Source organism: Pteronotus mesoamericanus, unplaced genomic scaffold, assembly GCF_021234165.1.
Source record: "Pteronotus mesoamericanus isolate MK-2021 breed Mesoamerican mustached bat unplaced genomic scaffold, CSHL_Meso_final contig_84, whole genome shotgun sequence".
Lineage (NCBI taxonomy): Eukaryota > Metazoa > Chordata > Mammalia > Chiroptera > Mormoopidae > Pteronotus > Pteronotus mesoamericanus.
The window spans coordinates 6,243,248-6,267,837 of NW_026555267.1; the positions used below are offsets into that span (position 1 = coordinate 6,243,248).

The 24,590-nt window shown below is 47.5% G+C and overlaps 1 protein-coding gene across 1 annotated transcript; it reads right to left on the reverse strand.

The window, feature by feature from the left end:
- Nucleotides 1-1,792: 1,792 nt before the first annotated feature.
- Nucleotides 1,793-18,323, reverse strand: TRIM25 (tripartite motif containing 25). The gene is made up of 9 exons (XM_054585444.1): nucleotides 17,649-18,323; nucleotides 13,396-13,491; nucleotides 12,367-12,600; nucleotides 11,159-11,321; nucleotides 9,558-9,623; nucleotides 6,772-6,798; nucleotides 6,328-6,411; nucleotides 6,150-6,248; nucleotides 1,793-5,529 (listed from the first exon to the last, which is right to left on the reverse strand). The coding sequence occupies exons 1-9, from the start codon at nucleotides 18,240-18,242 to the stop codon at nucleotides 4,997-4,999; spliced, it is 1,896 nt and encodes a 631-aa protein (XP_054441419.1). The 5' UTR covers nucleotides 18,243-18,323; the 3' UTR covers nucleotides 1,793-4,996.
- Nucleotides 18,324-24,590: the final 6,267 nt, after the last annotated feature.

The window sequence follows — 24,590 nt, forward strand, 5'->3', positions numbered from 1 at the left end:
CAAACATTTATTTCTCACAGCTGTGAAGGCTGGAAGTCCAAGATCCAGGTGCTGGCAGATTTGGTAACTGGTGAGGTCTTCTGGCTGTGCCCTCACATGGCAGAAGGGACAAGGGAGCTCTGTGGGGTCTTTTATAAGGGCACTAATCCCGAGGGCTCCACCCTCGTGACCTGATCCCCTCCAATACCATCACATTGAGGGTTAGGTTTCAACATGTGAATTTGGGGGCTGCACAAACATCCAGTCTACAGCACGTGACATCCTTCAAGCTTCAGTGATTCACTAGAACTCACAGAGCTCAGAAAAGTGCTACACTTACGATTACAGTTTTCTTGTAAAGGATACAAATCAAGACCAAATGAAGCCAAATGAAGAGACACGTAGAGTGAAGCCTCAGAGAGACCCAAAGGCAGAGGTCCCCCCCCCCGCCACCCATGGAATCAGGGTACATCACCCTCCTGGCACATCACTGTGTTCAGCAGAGCTTTAGTGAACAGAAGGGTTGGTTTGTTTGTTTCATTACAAAAGCATGACGGACTGAATCGCTCTCCAGCCCCTCTTGTATCCTGGAGGTCAGTCTGGCTCCAAGTCCCAATCTCTAAACACATGGTTGGTCTTTCTGAGGACAGGTCCCATCCTCGGTCATCTCAGCTCCTAGCATGAAGCCAGGTGTGATCCAAGGCGCTCATGAATAACAAAGGCGCTCCTCTTGCTGGGGCAATGCGAAGGATTTAGAATCTGCCCTCTGGAAACCAAAGGCCAGTAAAATTCTTTATTACAGCAGTCCCCCTTATCCATGGTTTTGGTGACCCGTGGTCAGTGGTCTGAAAATATTAAAAGACTCCAGAAATAGCCCATTGGTAAGCTTTAAATCATGGGCAGTTCTGAGCAGCATGATGAAATCTCACACTTTCCCACGCCGTCCCACCTGGGTAGGTACATCATCCACTTGTCCAACGTATCCACGCTGTATAGCTACCCACCCATTAGTCACCTAGTAGCCTTCACGAGTATCATCAGATTGGTTATTTTCCTTTTTCTTTTTAGGATTTTATTTACTTATTTTTAGAGAGTGGGAGAGGAAGGGAGAGAGGGAGAGAAACACTGATGTATGAGAGATACATTGATCAGTTGCCTCTCATGCACCCCCAAGCCGGGACCTGACCTGCAATGCAGGCATGTGCCCTGACTGGGAATCGAACCGGCAGCCCTTCGGTTCACAGGCCAGTGCTCAATCCACTGAGCCACACCAGCCAGTGCAGTTATCAGGTATTTTCAGAGAGCATGTTCACATAACTCTCATTACAGTATATTGTTATAACTGTTCTATTATTAGTTATTATTGCTCACTTCCTACTGTGCCTAATTTTATAAATTCAACTTTATCTTAAGTATGTATGTATGTATAGGAAGAAACATAGTATTCATAAAGTTTGGTACTATTCTTGGTTTCAAGCATCCACTGGGCGTGTTGGAACGTATTCCCCACAGACAAGGGGGGATGACCTGATAAAACAATCTCAAACCCACACCTCCGGCAGCCCCTACCCAATGTAAACAATGATGAAATCCACCGAATAAGGCTCATCTCTGGCCTGGGCTGTGTTTTGTTTCATTTTAAAACTTTTTACTATGGCACTTTTCAAAAAACAGTAGAAAGAATATTTCACTAAATTCTCATAACCCATCACTGTTTCACGGACTACTGCCTGCTTGTGGCTCACCTTTTCATTCATACCCCACCCCCCCTCCCTACACCCATCTTTGGAGTATCCGAAAGCAAAGCTCGGAGGGACAGCGATCAGTTCTTGATAAAGAATCCTCACCCATGGCCAGTCTCAAATGTGCTATAGGTCTGCCGAAATCTCAACCCCCGGGTGCAGCTGGGTGGGGCCTGGGTGCCCAGGGGCCCCTGGGCACCTCCTTCACTCACCCCAGCATGACAGGTTAAGTAACACTGGCTACATAACCTGAGATGCAAGAAAGAACACCAAAGGCTGTTTTACTACATTCCAAGCATCTAAGGCAAGTCAGGCAGCTTTGGTTCTTGTATTTCTCACAGGCTTCAAAAGGTCCATGTGTACAGCCCTGATTATCTCCTAAAGAATAACTCTAAAATAAGTCAGCTTAAGAAATAACAGCTCAAATACTTCCAATTTAATTAAAATCAGTGGGAGACAGAATAAGGGAAGAGATAACATATCAGTTATAGATCCCAGATCCATTTCAGAGTCAAACAGGAAAAACGAGCCAACCAGTCTTGAATAACAAAAAAAACTCAACCCTGACCTTTGCTTTACCACACGAGAGTAACTGAGACAGTCCTTGATACACAGGTCTGGGGTTGGCATTTTTGCGTTTGTGTTTCTAGGAATTTCTGACATTTCCCCAGGGTACCAGGGGGCATGCGGGAGGCATCTCCTCCATGATGGGTTGGCAAGAGTGGGGAGCAAGTCATCCATACCTCCCCATTTGACTTATTCTACAAAGCAAGAAGTCAGTCCAATGCAAAGGTTCCCCCAACCCTAGGACTCCAGGGTTAGGCAGCAACCCGAGGCAAGAGAATGTAAGGTTCGAGACAGCAAGACTGTGCGCCTCAGTTTACATCTCCAAAGCACCTTGTACAGGGCTTGGGTTATCTCCTTGCCTCTCTCATAAACAGAGGGACTCATGCTTCCCTATCCTGAGCTGTAGATCGCCAGGGAAGGGCCCTCTCTTGTTGCTTCATTTCTGCAGAAGAGAGAGCCACAGTAGGACCCCTGGTTTCATCTTTGTCATTCTCCTCTAAGCCCAGCTGTTTCCCAAGTAGGACTTGGCTTCAGACAAGGCTCTTGTTTCAGAAGGTCAATGAAGATGCTTTTGGCCATCTCCAAAAGCAGAGAAGAGTCACCAGAGAACTTCTCTTCCCACTACTGAGGGAAGATGTTTAAAAACCACACTTCAGCTACTGCAGAGATGTCCTCCTGACACACATGATCTCTCTCCCAAGGAAAATCCCCATCAGGAGATGACACAGATCAACACATCTGTCAGGAATACAAAGCGCTCTGGGCCACACTGTCCTGGAATTCCAGCACAAAGCCAGGGATGCTTTAAATAAGGTCTGGAGTCCCCACTTCCCGAACGGTGGCTGCTTTTTCATACCACAAGGAGCCTGGCCTGAGCTCTTCTTTTGGGCAAACCCAAGGCAGGACTCATTTCACTACAAGAGGTGGAATTTCTTCCACTTACATCCTGACCCCAGGATCCAGCAAGCTCGGGAAACTCCAGCTGGAGTTTCACTCCCACCCCTTAGTGGACCACGGTTATTTTCACTGCACAGAAACACTGCAGGAAAAATAGTCCCTTGTGCTAGAGTCTTAGAGCTTGCTCCCTCGCCAGTCCTTGAAGTCTTCCTGACCCCTCGTCTGGTCAATCCCCACGTCCAGAATTGGCTCAGACGAAGAAGGCAGACAAAAGTGCTAGGGCCAGCGCCAGGCCTCAGTCTCATACGGGAGCCAGCAGTGGGTCTGCAGCCTGTGGTCACACCGAACAGGAATGTTGCTGTCCCCATGGGATCTTCCAGGAGGTCCTTTTGGCTGTATGCAGTCACTCCAGCAGGTGACCTCGTATGGTCCCTGAGGCAGCCGCATACAACCTGTCTCATGATGCCAGGGTTCAGATACGGGACTGAGCTGTCTGCTCAGCTGTGCTGGTCACAGCGGCATCCACTCCAGCCAGTCCGGTCTCCCACAGTCCTGGGGAGAGGCAGCTATCACTCTAGGGAGTTACCAATAAGGCAAAACACTCTAACAGGAAAAAACCACCACACTTCTGGCACTCCAGGTCAGGATCCCTTGCCCAGCAGAGTTCCTTGCCTCAAAGCCTAGGCTATGGGAAGAAGCCTCCAGCAAGGTTCCGTGGCTGCGGCAAAAGCCCGTCTCCTGAGATGCCTTTCACGATACTTGGGAGTGAGAGAGGTTTCCGTTCACCTGGGACCTCTGTCACTTTAGCCTTGAATCAGAAATTCAGCACAGGCTGACTCAGACCATGATTTAAAGCCTGAGACAGAATAAGGGTCCTGTTGGATTGAATATTTTAAAATTCCCACTGGGGTGATGAGGACAGAAGGGAGGGGAGGCTATTTTCCAGGGAAGGAAGAGGACTGACCTCTTTGGGAAACTCTAGTCTAGATGGGAACCTGCCTTGCGTGGTTTCCCTCAAACACAGAAAATAACCAGGAATCTGAGCATTCACCCCAAATCCTCACATGTGGGTACTGGCACAGAGAGAGCGTGAATAATATTGAAATTCAACAGCCTCCAATTTTTAAAAAAAAATCTATAGCAGCAGCTCTGGCTTGGTAGCTCAGTTGGTTAGTGTCATCCAGACACATCAAGGTTGAGGGTTTGATCCCCAGCCAGGGCACATATAGGAATCAACAAATGAATGCATGAATAAATGGAACAACAAATCCATAGCAGTGGTTTTCAACCAGTGTGCTGCAGGATTTTAGTAATTAGCTTATATGTGCCATGAAATGAAAAAGGTTGAAAACTGCTGACCTATAGAGGTGACTAGCCCTGCAGAGAGTAATGAAAACACCAAGATCAGAAGAAAGCATAGGGGCATACAGCAAATGGCCCAAGAAAGGACCTGCAGTGACCAGAGACTGTCTCCAAGAGGAAAGGGACACTAATGGCTTTACACGCAAAGCCTTACCCAGCCACCCAGCAACCTAGGGACCTACCAGAACAAGGAGAGAGGACTCTCCTGCTTTGACGGACAACAGGAGGTAGGAACGCTTCCTTGCCCACAATACAATCACCCCCACCCCTTTCCCTAGAAAATGCCTCCCTTGTCCCATCTGCCCACCTTCTCACCCTCCACCAACTTCCCTCCCACCCTGCCAACCCCTGGGGACTGTCAGAGAGGAACTCCAAGACAGTCCCCTGCAGCATTTTCACTACAGTCCTGGGGACTCCACAGGCAGTCGGCCAGAGTGTCCGTGCCCTGCCTACTTGCCAGAGCAGACGGAGAGCGTGGCACCTGCGGAGAACACCCAGAAGGCTGGGTACAGAGCTTCAGTAAAGTCCTCCCTGTACTTATACATCACATGGACCTTGTCAGCAGCGACAGCAAAGAAAATGACGAAGCCGTGGTCGCAGTTGAGCAGCACACCAACACGTGTGGCCTTGGTGGTGGGCAGGGTTTTCTCCACATTGTTGTGCCAGGCAGAGATCTTGGTGTTGAACCACTCCACGCACCAGGAGGCACTGTTGCGGCCGAGCCGGCTCTCGGGACCCTGACGCGCCATGCTGCCATAGCAGATGCCCATCCCACAGAAGTTGTTCTTCTGCAGCTCCACCTCCCAGTAGTGGATCCCTTTCTTGTAGCAGTGCAGGCCCAGCACCTGAGAACAGTATGTGAACCTCTGGGGATGTGGCCGGTAGTTCTGGTGGGTGTCAGCCACTGAAGCTACAGTGTAATTCTCCGACAGAGCCACCTTGCTGTAGGCAGTGTTGTAGTCCAGGATGACTTTAACAGCATCTAAAAAAGCATTACACTGAGATGTCAATTCAAGGTGCCCAAGGTGCTCTTACTTTTAAACCTTTCCTCAACTGGTGTATTTTTTCATTTGTTTTATCCATCCCCCCAATCCGTGCATCTACCCATCTATCCATCTACTTATCTATGTATCCACACATGCATCCGCCCGTACATCTATCGATCCATCCGTCAGTCCATCCTTCCTCCATGCACCTATCCATCCATTCATGCATCCATCCATGTAGCCACCCATCCACCCACTCATCCACCCACCCACCCATAACTAAGGCCTAACTGAGAACACAAAATTTCAGAGGGAGCAAGAGGGGTAAGATCCAGAGCTCTAGCCAAGGAAATGACCTTGGAGAAACAAACAGGAAAGGAAGGAGAGAGCGGGTATAGATTCAAGTGAGATGACAATGAGAGGGTCAGAGTCCCCTTCTGAAGCATCTCTTCTCAGTGGTGCAGAAGATGTTGGGTGGGACAGGAAGAAGAGGAAAGCTATGGCATGTGGGAAGGTTCTGGAATGGCAGGGAGTCAACAGGAAAACCAGAGTGAGAGAGCTGGCAGCGAGACCAGTGGTGTTTCGGCAATAGCTACTGGCTGCAGGTGCTACTCACATTCCAGAAGCTCGGGTCTGGACTTGGCTAAGAAGTTCTCCAGCACCTTGGCCTTGAGAGACACCGAGTTTGGCTGCACAGCGGTGGGTTTGGCTGCAGCTGGGGGAGGAAACAGAGAGCCATTTTCAGAACACACTCGGGGTGGACACCCTGCCACCCCTGGCCCACAATTACTCACCCTCCAAGCCAGGTTGTTTTAAATCCACTAACTGTTCCGGGGCTCCAAAGGTGGGAAGCTTGCTGGATGGGATGCCAGTGGTGGCTGGAATGAGGAAGGAGGACATGTGTTAGGAATATGACATGGGGTGACCTACCTAAGGGCCTCTACTCACTCCCTTCCAAGCTGATTTTCAGAAGTCACTTCTATAGACACACACCTGGACAGCCAGCCAGGGCAACGCAGGTGAGTCCAGACAGGGCTACGCTCATCTCACTCATTATATTCATTTATACTCGCCCTCCCCTCCAACCTCAGGCCTGCCTGCTATGACAGAACACAATCCTAGAGCTGAGGCCGCAGCACAGAACCCTGATGAGCCAGGTCAGCTTTCACTGCCAGCATTTAGTAGCACTGCGCTCAGGCAGTCCCAAGAAACAAACAGGACAGAAATGCACAACTTACGAGTTTTCTTGGGTTTCTTTTCGTCTTCTGAAAAAAAAAAAAATTCCTGAATTAAGATATTGCAAATCACAACACAATGACACTTTCAAAAGACCATAATAACAATCATTTGCATGAATGTGACCCATACCAATAAAGCCAAGATGCCTTAACTTGGAAAAGATAAGGGGTCAACAGGCAAATAACTACAGGGACGAAACCCCCAGCAGTGCTTGGTGGGACGGGGGAGGGACTGACTAATAAGGAACATGATGGAATTCTCTGGAGCAATGCTTTATCTTTATGTGGGTAATGGTAACACATATGGGCGCATTTGTCAAAATTTATCTCACTGGCCCTGGCTGGTGTGGCTCAGTGGATTGAGCGCCAGCCTGTGAACTGAAAGATCACTGATTTGATTCCCAGTCAGGGCACATGCCTGGATTGCAGGCCTGGTCCCCAGCTGGGGAAGTGGGAGAGGCAACTGATCGATACATCTCTCACAAAGAACTGTTTCTCTCCCTCTCTTTTTCCCCTCCCTTCCCCTCTCTCTAATAATAATAAAATCTTTATTAAAAAATGTATCTAACTGGCCCTGACCAGTATGTCTTAGTTGGTTGTCCATCATTCTGCAAAGCAAAAGGTCACAGGTTCAATTCCTAGTCAAAGAACGTGCCTGGGTTGCAGGTTTGGTTCCTGGTCAGGGCATGTACCACAGGCAACCAATCGATGTTTCTCTCTCACACTGAGGTTTCTCTCCCATTCTTTCTCCCTCCCTTCCCCCTCTGTAAAAATGACTGTAGAAAAACCTTTCTTAAAAATTTATCTAACTGTACATTTAAGATCTGTGCATTTTACTGGAGGAAATTATATCTCCATAAGAGGGAAAATGAAAAAAAAAAATAGAAACAATGTGCTGACCAAGTATTACGATAGCCTTTAAGAGCTGTCTGGAGCATGTGCCTATGGAAACTGATTTAGCCAAAACAGTGGTTCTCAAAGTGTTGTCCCTAAACCAGCAGCATCATTTGGATTATTAGTGTCTTTGTAACTGGTTCCTTAAGAGAGCTCATTTATGACTAAAACGTTAACCATTTCCTATGCATTCCCAATGAAATATGTTTTTACTGTGCTGTTTTATTTTTTTGGTTGTAAAGAAGTTGTGTATTAAAATATAATCATGTTCTGTTAAAAAAAACAACAACCACAAACAAACAGCAACATCAGCATCGCCCCTAAGAAATGCAAATTCTCGGGCCCCTCCCCAGGTTTCCTTCGGCCCCACAGGCTCCCTCATCCCCCCCTTCAGATTCACACCCCTCAGGAGTTGTCTTCACTCCCCACCCCATTTCCTCACCTTCTGCTCCTCTGCGGCCCACTCCCCTTGGCCCATTGGCCCAGCATCTTGGGAGGACCCAAGGCTGCGATGCCAGCCTAGGTCCCAGGACCCCTCCCTGGTTACCACAATTCTTAGGAGCCCCATCTACACGGTGACTAGCCGACCCCTCCTTGCCTACTCCCCCCCCTCAGCCCGACAGCGGGCACCCACAGTTTGCCCGTGCCGAGAGCGGACTTTGTGATCTGGGGCACCGACGAGGAAACGTGAGGAGAACGACTAGAGGAGGATACAGGCTAACAGTACTTTTTCACCTCCTTTCACTTCCCTTTTCACACCAAGGGCCCTTCCACGTGTTCCAGCTTAGCTGAGGGCTCCCTCCCCACCCTGCACCAGGCATCGCAACCCCCCACTGCACTCCCTGCAGGGATGGACACCGAACAGTTGCCTGCCAAAGGCAACCTAAATGCTAAAAATGAACTAACAGCCGACAAACCAGAAGTTCTCTCGTCCCCCAACCGCCCAGTGGTGTGGGCATCACTCCACAGTTCATACTGGCTTTCCAGGGGAAGAGAAGAGCCAACAGTTCCGTGGCATATTTAAGGCCTTGAGAGAGCTATTCATGTGCCATGTGACCCTCACTCAGCCCAATAACCCTGTGACATCGGTGTCATTACAGTAACAATTTGACAGATGAGGGAACTAAACATCATTCTTTCCTCAGCATCTGTCTCCATAGCACGCGCCTTCTCAGCGAAAGTGATACTGCTCTTGATTTGGGGAGGGGAGGGATTGAAAAAAATCATACTCTTTCTATGTATAAAAGTACAGTATATAAACATATGTACCGTTTATGTGTGGTATTAAAATTTCACCTGTGAAGACGATTAGGAGAAATGTTTTTTAAACGGCCAGGGTAATGGGAGAGGAGGGCAATCACGTGGAAAAGGCTGGGCAGCCCTGTGAGAGCAGAGACACAGGACAGCTGAGCGAGGTTTAGCCTCTGCTCCTCTGGGGCCTCTGCCAGTCTCCTCCAGGGCGCTCCGCCCAAATGCAAGGGGGCTCCTCCCAAGCGCCAGAACTTGAGTATCAGTACATGTTTCCCAAGACAAACCAGCTTTGGTAACCCTGCTGTTCCAGGAAGCTCGAATATCTAATGATCCTGTTCCAGACAGCTCGACTATCTAACCCTGCTGTTCAGGAAGCTCGAATATCTAATGATCCTGTGCCAGGCAGCCCCACGATCTAACCCTGCTGTTCCAGGCAGCTCCACTATCTAATACTCAGGGCCAGATCTCACAGGCGCCCCAGAGTAGCTCCTGCCACAGCCCCCTCAGCTCTCACTCGGGCCCTGCAGTGGCGTGGGAGGGGCTGTGCCCATCTGGAGGGAGCAGCAACAGCTGCAAGTGTCGTGGCCAGAGCTCTGGGCAGTCCAGCCATGCTGCTGCCAAAGAGACGTGGGGTTACTTACTCAGGACCTTCTTCCCAGGGCGTGAGGGCTTTGCTGTGGGTGCCATGACATTCTCTGCAGCGTCCCCTGTGCCAGAGAACAAGGGGTTTGTTTATGTGGCTGCTCCGAATCATACCAGGAGCCAGCTCTGCCATACGCAGGTGGGTGGTAGGTTTACAAAGACAGCCACATGCACGTCCCATCCAGTCTCACCATCCCATCATCTATAAGAGCTAGAAACCAGATCACAGGAGGTCCAACATGGGGTGTTCCCTCTTTTCTTGGCTCAGATGTAGCTGAGGTCAAGTCTTTTTTCTACCAGCACCCAGATCCATGGCCTCTTAACCCTCTCTGAGCTCCAGTTTCTTCCAGCGCCCAGTAGGGATGAGGCCCTTGCTCACAGGGATGAGACAGAGGCCTGGGAGTTCCGTCCCTCTGGGTTTTCTTTCACCCCTCACTCCCCAGATCGGGGATCGCTGAGGTAGCAGCGTAGCTAATTCAACAGCTTTACCCTCCCACATGGGGCTGAGCCACACCTGAGTTGGAGGCCCTTCTGCAGAGCTTCCCGGCTTGCCAAGCTGAAATTCAAGCCCACCCCCTGGGTTACACGGCACAGATTCGCTCTGAGCCAGGCTCTGGGCCAGGCGCTGGGGAGAGAGTGGCGGATGAAAACCAGACCCAGCCCTGCCCTCACAGAGATCATAATCTGGTAAGAAGACCTTCGGGAATGGCACGAATAAGTAAAACAACAGGTGTGCAAAGGATCCCAAAGGACATTGAGGATCCCAGGGCCTAGTCTGAGGAGCGGGAACGGTGACAGGGAGGTCTCCTGAGAAACGTAACGTTTTGACTAATCTTCAAAGGGTGCGAGGAGTTAACTGGTGAAGATGGTGGATTCTGAGCCTTCCTGGCCGTGGACAGGGCATGTGCAAAGGCCCAGTGGCAGGAAGCTTAGCCTATTTGAAGAACTGAACACAGAGAGATGCGCCAAAGGAGGGGGCACTTCAGGGCTGGGGAGACAGGGCCTGAACAGGCGGGGGCTTGTAGGCCAGGGCCAAGAGTCTAGTCTGCGATCTAAAAGCAACGGTGATCCCCTGAAGGATAGGGAAAAGGTTCCAGGACATCGTATTTGCATCCTGAAAGCTCTTGTTGACTACAACAGGAATGGATGCAAACTGTCTACTTAAGAAGTCACCACCAGCTGGTGGCAACGGAAGTCAGGCAGGTGGTGGCTGGTAGTGAGGCAGGTTAGGAAACATTTGGATCCAGGGAGATAAAAAAGAGGGTGTCAAGGATGAATTCCAGGCTTCTCTAACCCCAAAACTAGCCATTCCTCCACCAATTACACTGACAACCCAGAGTCCTTTCAAAACCCATCTAAGTCAGCCTCGAGATCACATGAAGCCCCCAAAAATGTTTTAGGAAAAATGGCTACCATCTCAAGATACAAAGCAGAGACTCCCCAGTACCTCTTAATGGAGGGCCAATATGTCAGGACCCCTGAAACTAACCTCCAGTGCTCGGGATGCAGGCTCTCCCTTGCACTCCAAAATGCTAAGGGGACCCATCCAGATTCAGGGGTGCCAGTGGGGGACCGTGGGGGGTGGGCTGCTAATGGTTACCTGAGTCAGTGGGCTCCTTGTCCTGGGGCTGCCTGATGCACCGCTTCAGCTCGTTTTTGATTTCTGTGGTGGTGTTGCAGATGCTTTTGATTAGCTCGTGGTTCATCTCCACCTTCGGGACGTAGACTGACTTTGTTGAGATTGCTTGCAGTCTTGCCGCTTTCTAGAACAAGCCAGGGGGTTAGTGCAGGCTGCTCCAGGAAGCCAGCCTCACAAATCCCAGGAGGAGCTTCCTGGAGGTGGGAAGACCAATCAGCCTTCTCAGAGTACAGGCCAGAGGCCACGGGGGGTTATAGTGCCACTTTAAAACAGCAATCTGGAACTGGAAGGACCCTCAGAGATTGCTCCCCTGACAGATGGGGAAACTAAAGTCTAGAAATGACAAGTGATCTACCAGGAACTCTACCAATTAGTGGCAGGAACAAAGTTAGGACCGCCATGGGGAATGACCTTTCCGCTCCCCCAGCTGTGGCTGAAGAAGTACAGGAGACTCAGAACCAGCTCCATCCCTGGAGAACCAACTCTGAACACATGGTCCGGATATGGACAGGGAAGTCTTAAAGGTGCAGCAGACTCAGCTAGGGCCACATCCAATGAAAACGAAGGGTCTTAAGGAAAGTCCTGAACTTTGAGGCACAAATCAGGTCACACAGACATAGACTCAGAATCTTTCTCAGAGAGCACAAGGCAGCTACTCCAACAAACAGCAATGAGCATGTGAGAAGGAACTTAATGTCATCCAGCCTAAGATGGACCAGTCACTCCTGTACCCCTCGCCAGGACCTGAACAAGGAATATGGGCCTTCGAGGGACACAGTACGTCACCCAATCAGCGGGCTCACTGGAATACCCACTGCATGCCAGGCACTCTGCTAGACACTGGACATGCCAAGGTGGTTGGTAATAAGGGATGAGCCACACCCAAAGGGAACTGACAGCCCAAACAGACATGGAAACAAATACACTTGCCCTGGCTGGTGTGGCTCAGTGGATTGAGTGCCAGCCTGTGAACCGAGAGGTCACCAATTTGATTCCTGGTCAGGGCACATGCCGGGGTTGCAAGCCAGGTCCCCAGATGGGAGTGTGTGAGAGGCAACCAATCTATGTATCTCTTGCACATAGATGTTTCTCTCCCTCTCCTTCTCCCTCCCTTCCCCCCCCCCCAAAAAATAAATAAAATCTTTAAAAAAAAAACACAAAAACCCCACCTCCAGAAACTCAAACTCGTCCCCCTTCGTCAGGGCAAGTTCAATCTCCTCTTTCACGGACTGGATCTCAATCTTCTTCTTAAGGAGGATCTGGTAAATAGTGTCGAACTTGCTGCTGACCCTCTTCTCCTCTTCCTTTATCTTTCGTGTGGCGCTGGCCTCTGAGGCATCAATGAGAGCCTTCATTTCCAAGTATTCTTGTCTCAGCTGTTCCATCTTCCTTTGTGCAGCCTCCTAAGGAGCCAAGATAAAAGGGATTCCATCAGACGGGCCAGAAGCGAAGCCTGGGGGACCAAGCACTGGCAAGATGTGGAGCGCACAGGGCACGGCCACTTTGGAGACCAACTCGGCACTACCTAGCGAACCGGAAGGTGACCCAACAACTCAACTCGAGGAATACATTTCAGAAAATTCTCAGACACCTGCCCCAGAGATGCACGCAAGAGCGCTCACAAGCAGCATTGTCTGAATTAGCAAAACCCTGGAAACAGGAGAGCAAACACACAGACTGCATATTCATAGGATGGCATATTAAACAGGGATGAAAATTAATCAACTGGGGCGATGCATGGATAAATTCCATGAGGGAAAAAACAGCCTGTAGAAGAAGACACACAGTATTGACATTCTTTATATAAAGCTTAGAAAAAAAGGAATGGTAGTATTTAAGGGGTGCACGCATATGTAATAGAAGTATAAAGAAATCCATGGAAATAAATAAATTCAGGAAAGTAGCTCCTTTTGGAAGAAAAAAAAAAAAGGAGATATAAGAAGGGAGGGGAGTAGAGGAAGGGCTTTATCTGCATTGGTGATATTTTCTTTCTTAAGCTAGGAAGCAGTTCTTGGGTAATTTTTCTTAAAGAAAGGGTATGAAGCTGCTCTAGGACATTTCTAGACAGTATCATTCTCGGGAAATGCACTGTCCAATATGGGAAGGCACATACATAGCCACTTGCTATATGTAGCTACCGAGCACCTGAGGTGCGGCTGGTCCCAATTCAGATGAGCCGTAAGTGCCGCGTCACCCACCCGCACATCCTGCTGCCGGCCTCTCACATCCTCCAGCGCTCTCGACGCACCATTGATCTGACCGTATATGACTGTCAGTTTATGTTTCAGCTTGGCCTGCAGAGAAAAGAAACCAGGGTGAGAGAGACCTCCGCCCAGCCCCAACCAGCATCCAACACCTGGGAACACCCCCAAATCTATTCCACAGGTGTTTCCGCCACCTCAACTCTTGCCTGCTTATAGCTTTTTAAAGCACTCTCGTGTTCCCCGCCTCCCTTCATGCTTTTAAGAAGACAGTACCACATAGAAGTTACAAGTACAGGATTTGGAGCCAGACAGACCAGGGTTCCAGTCCCAATTCCCAGCTGTCCAGTGGTCGCTCACCTCCGTCTCGTTGGCCACCAAAGAGGGACAACTGTTCCCACCTCACAGAGCTGGTAGGATTAACCGAAACAAAAGAAGTCCTCAGCACAGAGCCTGGGTCTCAGTCAGCTTTTTATGAGCTTTTTTCATAGCACCCATTTTACAGGGGATAAAACCGAGGCAAGGGGGACTGCAAGGTGGCCAGGCTCACAGAGAGACAGAACAAGCTGGGACAGCTGTTCCAGTAATGGCAGGTGAGGTCACTCAAACCAACCTCTCACTGCAAACAACCAGGAAAGCAGAAAAAATATTGAGGGGGAGAGAAGGGGGAGAAAGGGGATTCTGCTGGAAGACAACAGAGAGCTAACAAAGCAGGGAAGGATCACAGAGCCAAAATCCAGGAGAAGGAAACCCAAAGAGACAGGCCTGGGTTCTGGAGTTGTTTTCCCAGTGCCATCTGCCAGTTCCAATGACAGCTGGGAGAGCCTCTGTCAGCGCAGGGAGGCAGCGGGGCAAAAATCAGAGTCCAAGGCTCACTTGGTAAACCCCACAGGCAGGGACCTCCAAGGGCCATACCCAAGGAATTAAGAATAAACCACCAGGCCCTGGCTGGTGTGGCTTAGTGGACTGAGCATCATCCCACAAACCAAAAGGTCCCTGGTTCGATTCCCGGTCCGGGCACATGCCTGGGTTGAGGGCTATATCCCCAGTTGGGGGTGCGTGAGATGCGGATAATTAATGTATTTCTTTTCCTCTCTTTCCCCCTCCCTTCCTCTTTCTCTAAAAATACATCTTTAAAAAAATAAAAATTAAAAAAAGAATGAACCAGCAATAGACCAGCCCACCAGTCCACCGTCAGCTCATTCCCTGAAACTGAATTAAAGTGATCCAGAATTGCTAGACCCCTAGCCACCTCCAGAAACAAAGGTAAATTACGCATGAAAGAAGACAGTATCATCCAAGGCCTCTCAGTAGTTCTATAAATTTTCATCATCAATTATCTGAGTCTCTTACCTCCCTGCTCAGGTAAAATGTTGGGGCACAGAAATAAGAAGGAAAATAACCACCACCACCCTAATAATGGCAACTAGTGTTTATTATATGCTAGATACAAGCCAGGCGTTGCTCTGGTGCTTTGCTTATATTAACTTATCTAAAGCTAAGAACAAAGCCATGAGGTCGGAGTTACCCACCCTCTATAGACAAGGACCTTGAAGCCCAGAGTAATTAAGTGATTTGACCTGGGTTATGCCACTACTAACTGATGTTACAAGATCCTGGTGTTACAATTACAGACTTGTGGCCAAACTGAGCACACTGGGAGTTTCTAGAAAGAAAGATTTTACTTCCCCTAACTAGCTGGCTCAACACAGGCTGGCCCTCCCTTCCTCTTTCCTGCCTCTCCCACTCCACAAGAGATATTTAGGGCTGAACCTGACCTTGAATCAACACAGTGACAGTCACGTGTAAGAGCAGAGGCAGAGTCCGAGGCCACACTAACTTGACCCCGAGAGCCCAAGTCACTGACAGTGTTTCAGATTCGAACTCTGTGCCAATGCCCTTTGACCTGGTCTCTAAGAGTGGCCAACACAAAGTGGGCCAAAGGCTGAAGGCCAGGCCCACGCAGCAGGTCTCAGAGCTAGAAGAAACCTCCAAACACTGGGTGGGAGGGTTACCAATTGTCTTGCCTCTGAGAGCCACACTTAGTAGTGAACTCCCAAACTCTATATTTTAAAAGATTTCTATCCACCATTAATCAAACACAATGACAGTCCCCTGAGGGTGGAAGAGGGCCCACACAACTCCAGACAAAAGGGGAGTGGTCCAAAGATTTTAACAGCCACAACAATTCCCTAATCAAGGGTAGAAAACTTTTTGAAGTTCTGAGGATCCCTTCACAGACTGGGGACTTGCATCCTCCACGTGAGAGGTACCAGAATCCTGGGTCCGCCCCACACCAGTGATGGAGACAAGTCAGCCGCCCAAGGGGACTGTCCAGCTGGGGCTGGCTCTGCCACCAGCGTGAGCAGCAGCAGGGCTAGAAAAGGAGACTGGTTAAAGGACTCAGCCAGGACAATGGAGAAAGGGGGAAGATGGTGGAGGAAGGCCTGTTACAAGAATTAAGAAGTGAAACGTGTATGGCACACAAATAAACCGAGTGCAGACTCTAGCGCTGGGCCCTGGAGGCTGAGAGGGCTGTGGCTCTGTGACAGGCTAAGAAGGGCCCTCCTGCCCCTACTTGCCTTCCGCCTCCATGGATACAAACTTCTGGAAGGGCCTTTCGGCAGGAGCCAGGCTGCCTGTCTTCAGGGGCAGGCCCAGACACTCTCCCGAGACAAAGATCTGGGCAGCCTGACACCCCCTGCCCAGCTCGCTCTCCCCTTCGCTGGGTTGGGTAGCAGAAATATAAAACACTGTTTATAGGTGGCCTCATTTAATCCTCCCGATAACCTTTTGAGGTAAGTACTATCATTATCCCCTTTTAGGATTTCCCAGCTAGGAAGCTGAGCCAGAATTCAAAAGCAGCTCTCTACACCCAGCTCTGGCTGGAGCCCCTGTCGACCAGCCAGTATGTCCACCCTAGGGGCCTGTCTGCCTACCAAGCACTTCGCGCACAGCAACACTCTCCCCCACCGTTGCAGGCGGGGAAGGAATGCTACTAATCCCACTGTACAGATGAGGCTCAGACAACTGCAGTGACTTGCCCTATAAACCACGGGTGATACTGGGCAGAGCAGGGCTCGTAGCTCCAAAACCTAGGCAGGTTCTTTCCTATGACAGGTGAAGAAGACCCAGGTGGCTGGGCCTCAGACTGTTGCCCTCAGACGTCAGCTTTCAGGCTGTGCCTGGAGGTCTGGCTTCTGAGGCTCAGGCAAGAAGTCCAGAGGATCGGAGCTCAGCTTGGGAGAAGCAGGCCATCTGGGGGAGGGGCAGCGGCCAGAAAAAAACAAGGCCTGAACCCAGGTCCTGGCGCCACTAACAACCCTCTCCCCCCAGGCCCCAGGTCTGCTTTGACAACACGAGGACAGTCCAGTCCTGTTCTCCGTGATAGTACTGCGATAATTAAAGGGCATCAGAGCACACTTTGGAGCTTAGGCTGAAAAAACAAAAGGTAGTTTGATTACATCTTTTCCTCCTCTGCCTTAAGTCCACAGATGGAAGGTTACGATTCTGCAAACCACTAAAATCATCACAGTCCTGGAGGGCCCCCCTGGACTCAGCCTGGCCCCACCTCCTCACTTTACTGATGAGGACTCAGACCAAAGGGCTAAATGCCCTGCTCACAGACACGAGGGTGGGTACTATAGTGCAAGTGTGCTGGCTCTCCCTGCAGGTCATTTCCAAGAATCCCTAGGACTCAGCCAGCCCTCTCTCTCTCGCAGGGATCCTCCCTAGTCACTGGAACTCTCCAGCTCTCCAATGGCTCTTGCTCACATGACTTCAGACCTCCAGGAGCATCCCATGCTCTGGACTGTGTAGACTCCGTTATGAGGCTGGTTCCTGGGGAGAAGCGGCAAATTGTGGAGTCAAATCCGTGGGCCCCAATGCCTGCCTGGCCACTTACTGTGTTACTCAGGCTAAATCACCTTCTCTGGAGCTGCATCTCCTCAACTGAAAAATGGAATTAATTATACGCACCTCCGGGTGCTGCCAGGATTTAATGAGGGAAGAGAGGTAACCTCCAGGGTTCATATTTGACGTTCAAAACCCTCTATTAACACCATCAGACGAGAACTAGGCTTCAGGCAAGCAACATCACCTGTATCTTCTGCCCCTGATCTCAGGTCCAGCAAGGCCCATCTCCCCCTCCCCAGGTGATCCAGAGTCAGCCCAGATGCCCACGGTGGCGCCCTGTGCACAACCCAGCAGGCCCAGGCTGCCCCTCTGCGCTTTCCGCAGCCACCCCTTACCTCCAGGTCTGCGCTGGCCTGACTCAAGGGCACAGGCGAGCAGGTCTTGTGCTCCACCAGGCAGACATGGCAAATGCACTCGCTGTGTTCAGGGCAGAAGAAGTCGCGAAGCCGGTTGTGCTGGGGACACTTGCGATGCAACAAGTCGTGGACTGGAGACTGCAGCGGGTGGTCCTTGAAGGCGGGGCTGTCGAGGTGTGGCCGTAGGTGCTCCTGGCAGAAAGAGGCCATGCACACGAGGCACGTCTTGACGGCCGCCGCTTTCAGGCAGTGGTCGCAGGCCACCTGGCTGGGAGACTTGGGGGCCTCGGCGCGGTCGGGCGGCGTCCAGCCGTCGGGCACTGTTGCGCGGGCCAGTTCGGCCTGCAAGAACTGCTCCACCACGGCGCACAACACCGTGTTCTTGTGGAGCTGCGGCCGCACCTGGAACGCTCTGCGGCATTGCGGACACTGGTACGGCGGGCCCTGGACGGCCCACGTCTCGTCTAGGCACGATCCACAGAAGTTGTGGCCGCACGGAGTGGTGACCGGCACCTTGAAGGGCTCCAGGCAGATGGAGCACGTCAGCTCTTCGGCCAAGGACAGCTCCGCCATGGCGCTCCTCGGGGCACCTAACTGGTGGCGCTCGGACCTGTAGCGCTGCACGATCTCCCCGAGGCCGCCAAGGAAACGAAACTGAACAGCAGCGGGGCAGTCCCCGCGGCCTTTCAGGAAGTCACGTGGGGCGCGGGGGCGGGGCCGGGGCGCGGGGTGCCGCAGGGGAGCCCGGGTCGCTGCGGTCAGACTCAGGGATTAGCGCGGCACGCGACTTCAGTTTATTCCCACGGCCACCGCGGGGTTCTTACCGCCGCTCCGCGGATGAAGAAGCGGACACGTCGCGGGGAGAGCCCCAGATCCCGGGAGCTAGAGCCGAGAGCTAGTTGGGCTTCTGCACAAACGCGCCTGCTGCGCGTTCTGTTCCTCGGGAACTGCTCTGGACCCGCGCTGTCTTCAGCGCTCGGCGAGCGAGGGGCCATTATCAAGACAGGGCTTTAAAAAATAACTGTAGGAACAATTACACGACTGCCCCATTTCCTTTTGTTGTTGTTGTTTTCTATTTTTAATTCTTACTTCCTCTTCCCTAGTCCTGCGCTTTGCATTTCTGCACTCTTCCCTCACGTATGCTTAAACTGCGGGATTTCTCTCCATACCACCGATATAACACTTTTTTTTTTATTTTTTTTTTATTTTCCGGTTCTACTTCACTGGAGTTTGAAGACATCCCAGTTTAACAAAGGTTTCCCTCTCATACATATACTCAGACAAAAATAGTGTTTCAACTTAAACATTTTTCTCAAAATTGTTTATTCAGATTTACCTCCATCCTTCTAGCTCTGTTCGGGTGGGTGTTACAGGAGGAGAGAGAGGATGGGCAGCAAAGAGAAAGACAGTTTTTAGAGAGGGTTTAGCTGGAGTTTGCCCAGGGGACAAGGTGAGCTGCAAAAATGAAAAAAAGATAAAGGTCGTAGACTACTGCTAAAAGTAACAGCTACCACTTGTAGGGCACCTTCTGTGCGCTAGATAAGTCACATCTTATCTCTTACCATTCTTACAACCTCTTCTAGTCTAGTGTAGGGTATACACCCTACAACAGTGGTCCCCAACCTTTTTGGCACAGGGGACCAGTTTTGTGGGAAACAATTTTTCCATGGTTCGTAGCAGGCCACGGACCAGTACCGGGTCCATTGTTTGCCTAGGGAGGGGAAAGAAAGAAGATGAGGTGAGTAGGACTTAAGATTTATACATAGTATCTCATTTAATTCTCATAACAAACGTTTGAGGCAGGTATAATTATGTAGTCACAGCTGAGAAAACTGAGGCTTGGAGACACTAAAGAACTTGCCTAAGACAATGGATATTGGCATCCGGGGAATAAACACTGCAAAATCCCTTATGACCAAGCTTTTGTGGGGTGAGGTGGGCTGGGGATTCATGCCAGAATGTTTGTGGAATTGTTTTTCCAGGATAAGTTTGGAAGGGCTGGTTAGACAGTAAAAATGACTAGGAGGGGCATCCTTCATGTTTTTCACATTCCATGAAGTAGATGTTTACTAAGACCTAGTAGGCTGAATTCATTCCTTTGTGGTTAAAGCATATGCTTTTATTATTTCAACCTTTTAAAATCTATGGAGGCGTGTTTTATTACCTGAGTGTGGTCTCTTGTTGATTACTGCTTGCATGACATCTTTTTCATCCTTTTACTTTCAACCTGTTTGTGGCCTTGAATCTAAAGTGTGGCTCTTACAGACAGCATGTATAGACAGTCAGATCATGTTTTTTATAAATTCTACAAATCTCTGCCTTTTGATGGGAGCATTTGATTACATTAAAATACTGATAAGGTAGGATTTACATCAGCTATTGGCTATATATTTTTGTCTTACACCTTTTCTGTTCTTCTCTGTCTCTATTGCTGCCTTCTTACTACTTTTATTCCCGTGTTATTTCTTTACATACTTTCTCCTGCCCACCCTCTCTCGCCTCTCCTTCAGGATCTCCCATTATGTGTATGTGGACATGCTCATTTGTGTCCCACAGGTCTCTGAGGCTCTGTTCATTTTTCTTTATTCTTTTCCTTTTCCGTTTCACAGACTGGATCATCTCAGTTGATCTCTAGCCAGATTCACCAACTCTTTCTCCTGCCTACTCAAATCTGCTGTTGAGCCCCTCTAGTGAATTTTTTTGTTTTAGTTATTGTATGCTTCAACTGCAGAATCTACATTGGTTCTTTATTTTAAAAAATGTCTATCTCCTTACTGATATTCTCTATTTAGAGAGACATCATTCTCATATTTTCCTTTATTTCTTCAGAGATGATTTCCTAAGGTTCTTTGACCATTTTTAAGATAGCTAAGTTAAAGTTTTTGTCTATACGTCCAATACCTGTACTTCCTCAAGGATAATTTCTGTTGATTTTTTTTCCTCATATGGGCCATTCCTTCTTGTTTCTTTGTATATATAATTTTTTGTTCAAAACCTGATATTTAAAATAACATAATGTGGCATTGTGGATGCCCAATCCCCACTCCCCAGGGTTTGTTGTGGCTGTTTGTCATTCTTATTTGCTTAGTGACTTTTCTGACTTAATTCCATGAAGTCTGTATTCTTTGTCATATGTGGCTACTAGAGGTTCTGCTCCATTAGCCTTGTGATCAGTTAGCCAATGACTGGGCAGAGATTTCCTTAAATGAGTTTACCAGTGTTTCCAAAGATCAGAGTTGTTTGCAGATTATTGGTTTTCAAGACTGCCGTGGAGCTGGGGTTGCAGCGATGGAAACAGAGCAAGTGAAAACACCGCAGAGTTTGCTCAGCCACTGTTTTCGAATAAGCATTCCCTGAATTGTTGCCAGCTCTTTGCTAATTTCCACGGTTCTGAAAAAGTCTGCTCTGACCATTTTTTGTTAGTTTCTTTCATGGAGGCAAAATGTTCAGAGGTCCTTGCTCTACCATTTTTGCTCTTTTTTTCCAAGATGAACTTTTATAATACCATGTTATTAAATCTGTAAAATTAACAACCAAAAAAGACATTAATAAATTTCCTGGTGAAAACTGAAAACTTCATCAACCCGAGGTATTCCTTTTGTTTCCTGTAATCATTTTTTAAAATTTAGTTTTAAATTATAGTTGACATACATGTTATATTAGTTCCAGGTGTACGGCACAGTGTTTAGATATTTATATAACTTATGAAGCAATCAGCACAGTAAGTCTAGAATACGTCTGTCACCAGCCATAGTTATTATAATACTATTGACTGTATTCCCTTCTGTGCATTACCCCCCTATGACTAATTTTATAACTGGCAATTTGTGTTTCTTTATCTTCTTCACCTTTCTCCCCATCCCACTAACCCTTCCCATCTGGCAACCATCAGTTTGTTTGCTGTATCTATGAATCTGTTTCTGTTTTGTTCTGTTTGTTTGTTTTATTGTTTTTGAGATTCCAACGCGTTACTCTTTTACTGTCAGTAGAATCTGTAATAATAAGGCTTTTTCATCCTTGATGAAAGTAATTTGCATTTTCTTTCTCTTTCTCCTGGTTAATCCACCTAATAGGTTATTAATTTTATTAATTTTTTTCAAAGAGCCAGCTTTTGGCTTTAATCTTCTCTGTCATTTGTCTGCTTTTTTCATTGATTTCTTCTATTATTTGTTACTTCCTTCTATTTACTTTTGGTTTAATTTGCTCTTTTTCAAACTTATGAAGTTGGAATAATAGATTATTATTAAACTTCCTTCTTTTCTGGTATAGGTATTTAAAACTATAAATTTAAGCACTGCTTTACTTATATTCCACAAGTTTTGATTTGTGTGTTTTCATTATCATTTCAGTTATTTTCTAATTTCCTTTGTAATTTCTTCTTTAATACATTAGATGCTTGTAAGGATATAGCTTAATTTCCACATATCTGGAGGTTTCCCGGATATCTTACCGTTATTGATGTCTAGTTTAATTCCATTTTAGTTTACTCTCTAAGATGCTTGTTTTTTGAAATATGTTGAGGCTTATTTTATGACTCAGTATTCAGTCTTAGTGACCACTCCTAGTGCATTTGAAAAAAATGGTCTGTGTTGAAATTGTTGAATATATGTCAAAGGGTACATTAAGGTTTGGAATTTCTTTATCCTTGTCAATTTGTTGTCTAGTTGTTCTACCAGCTTCTGACAGAAGATACTAATTTCTTCAATATGATAATTAACTTTGTATGTGTCCCTTTCTTTCTTCTTTGTTATTATGTAGTTTTATGGGTTGAATTGTTGTACTCCCCACCCCCCAAGATATATGATTAAGTCCTAACCCCCAGTATCTGAATGTAACCTATTCAGAAATACAGTCTTAGCAGATGCAATCAATTAAGAAGAGGTATTAGGGTAGTCCCTAATTCAGTATCACTTAGGAAAATGCCATGTGAAGACAAACACACATGCAGAGAGGACATCATGTGACAATGAAGGCAGAGATTAAAATGCTGTAACTGCAGGCCATACCAAAGATGGCTAGCCAATCTTATATAGCTCGGAGGGGACAAGAAGGGGGTCCGTCATATGGAGTCCAGAGGGAACATGGCACTTCCAGCACCTTGGTTTCAGACTTCTACCCACCAGAACTGTGAGAGAATACATTTTTGGTGTGTTTGGTTTTTGGGGTTTTTTTTTACCCCTGGTTTGTGGTATTTTGTCGCAGCAATCCTAGGAAACTAATACAGGTACATACACCTTAAGGGTTTTATATAGTTTTAAATATTTAATCCCTTTATAATTCTGAAAAGCCCCGCTTTATATCTCATAATAATTTTTCTCTTGAAATCTACTTAAAGCAATATAGTCACACTAGGTTTCCTGTCTTACTCTTGTGTAGTATCCTTCTATGCTGTTGCTTTCCACTTCTCTGTGTCTTTCTGTATAAAGTCTGTCTCTTATAGACTGCATGTAGTTGGGTCTTGCTTTGTTATCCCATCTGACAATCTCAGCCTTTTAATTAGAGTGGTTAGTTCTTTTGTATTTAATGTATTTACTGATTTTACGTCAACCAAATTGCTATTTGTTTTTCAGTTGTCTCTTTGATTTTTGTTCCTACGTTCCTCTTTTCCCATCTTCTTTTGTTTAACCAAATATACTACGCACTTTATTTTTATTTCTTCTTATTGGCCTTTTATCTATACTTCTTTTTATTATGCAGTATTTCTAGGGGTTCTAGGGATTACAGTATGCATTCCAAACTTATCAGTCCACTTAGAATTAATATTGCATTAATAATTCATATAATATGTGAGAATTTTATTACATTACAATTTTATTTACCACCTCATTTGCTATTGTTGTCATATATTTTACATACGCATACATCATAAACCCCATACTATTATGAAAGCCATTAAACAAGGAGGTTAGTAGACAGAGGCGGCTCCTACGTTGGCAGCCAATATAAGTAGTCAAGATCTAAGCCAGAGTCAGTTCCTATAAATAACTGGAGGGTTGGAAAGGAAAACCTGACAACAACACTCATAAAGAGCAAACTGGGCTTTCCTCAGCAAGGAAGCCGCTTAAGCTACAGCCAATTAAATAACGAAAGACTTCCCCCAGCTCCTGCTGGTAGAGCGCCCCCCAACTACTTCTGATTTGGCACGGGCTGATTGGGATCAATGTTTTTGCTTACATAAACTCTTCAAAAATGTAATGTGCCTCGGTTTACCTTTTAACAGTGTTACTCTATATAATTACATTTGCTTTAAAGTTACCTCTCAAAGAAAATGAAACAAGAAAATATAGTTGTGTATACAAAGAGATATATTCTCCACATATTTGCCGTTCCCAGGACTCTTCATTCCCTCCTATGGATACAAGTTTACTTCAGCATATTCGACGATGCAGGCCTTCTGGCAATGAATTCTTTCATCTTTTATCTGAAAATGTCTTTGTCTTCTTTTAATGGATAATTTTGCAGAATATATAATTCTAGACGGAATTTCTTTCAATATTTTAAAGGTGTTATTCTACAGGGTCCAGCAGAAGTAGGGCTTGCTTCAGTGTGGTTGGTAGGGTATGTGAATGTCTTGCATGAGATGGACAGCAATTTGAACATTTCTCCTAAAATGTCATAATGGTATGCTTGAGTGTGAGATTGTTATGTTACAGAATTACATGCTTATGATTTTGTAATAAGATCTTGTAATAAAAACGGGGTGTTAATTGTGCCAGGCCCTGTATGTCATCTGGCCTCCATTGTTTCTGATGAGAAGTCGGCTGTCATTTGTCATGCTTTCCAAAGTTTCAGCTACCTGCAGTCAACTGAGGTCCAAAACTATACATGAAAAGTTTCAGAGATAAACAATAGATAAGTTTTAAATTGTGCGCCATTCTTAGTAGCGTGATGAAATCATGCTTCATGCCACCCGGGACAGGA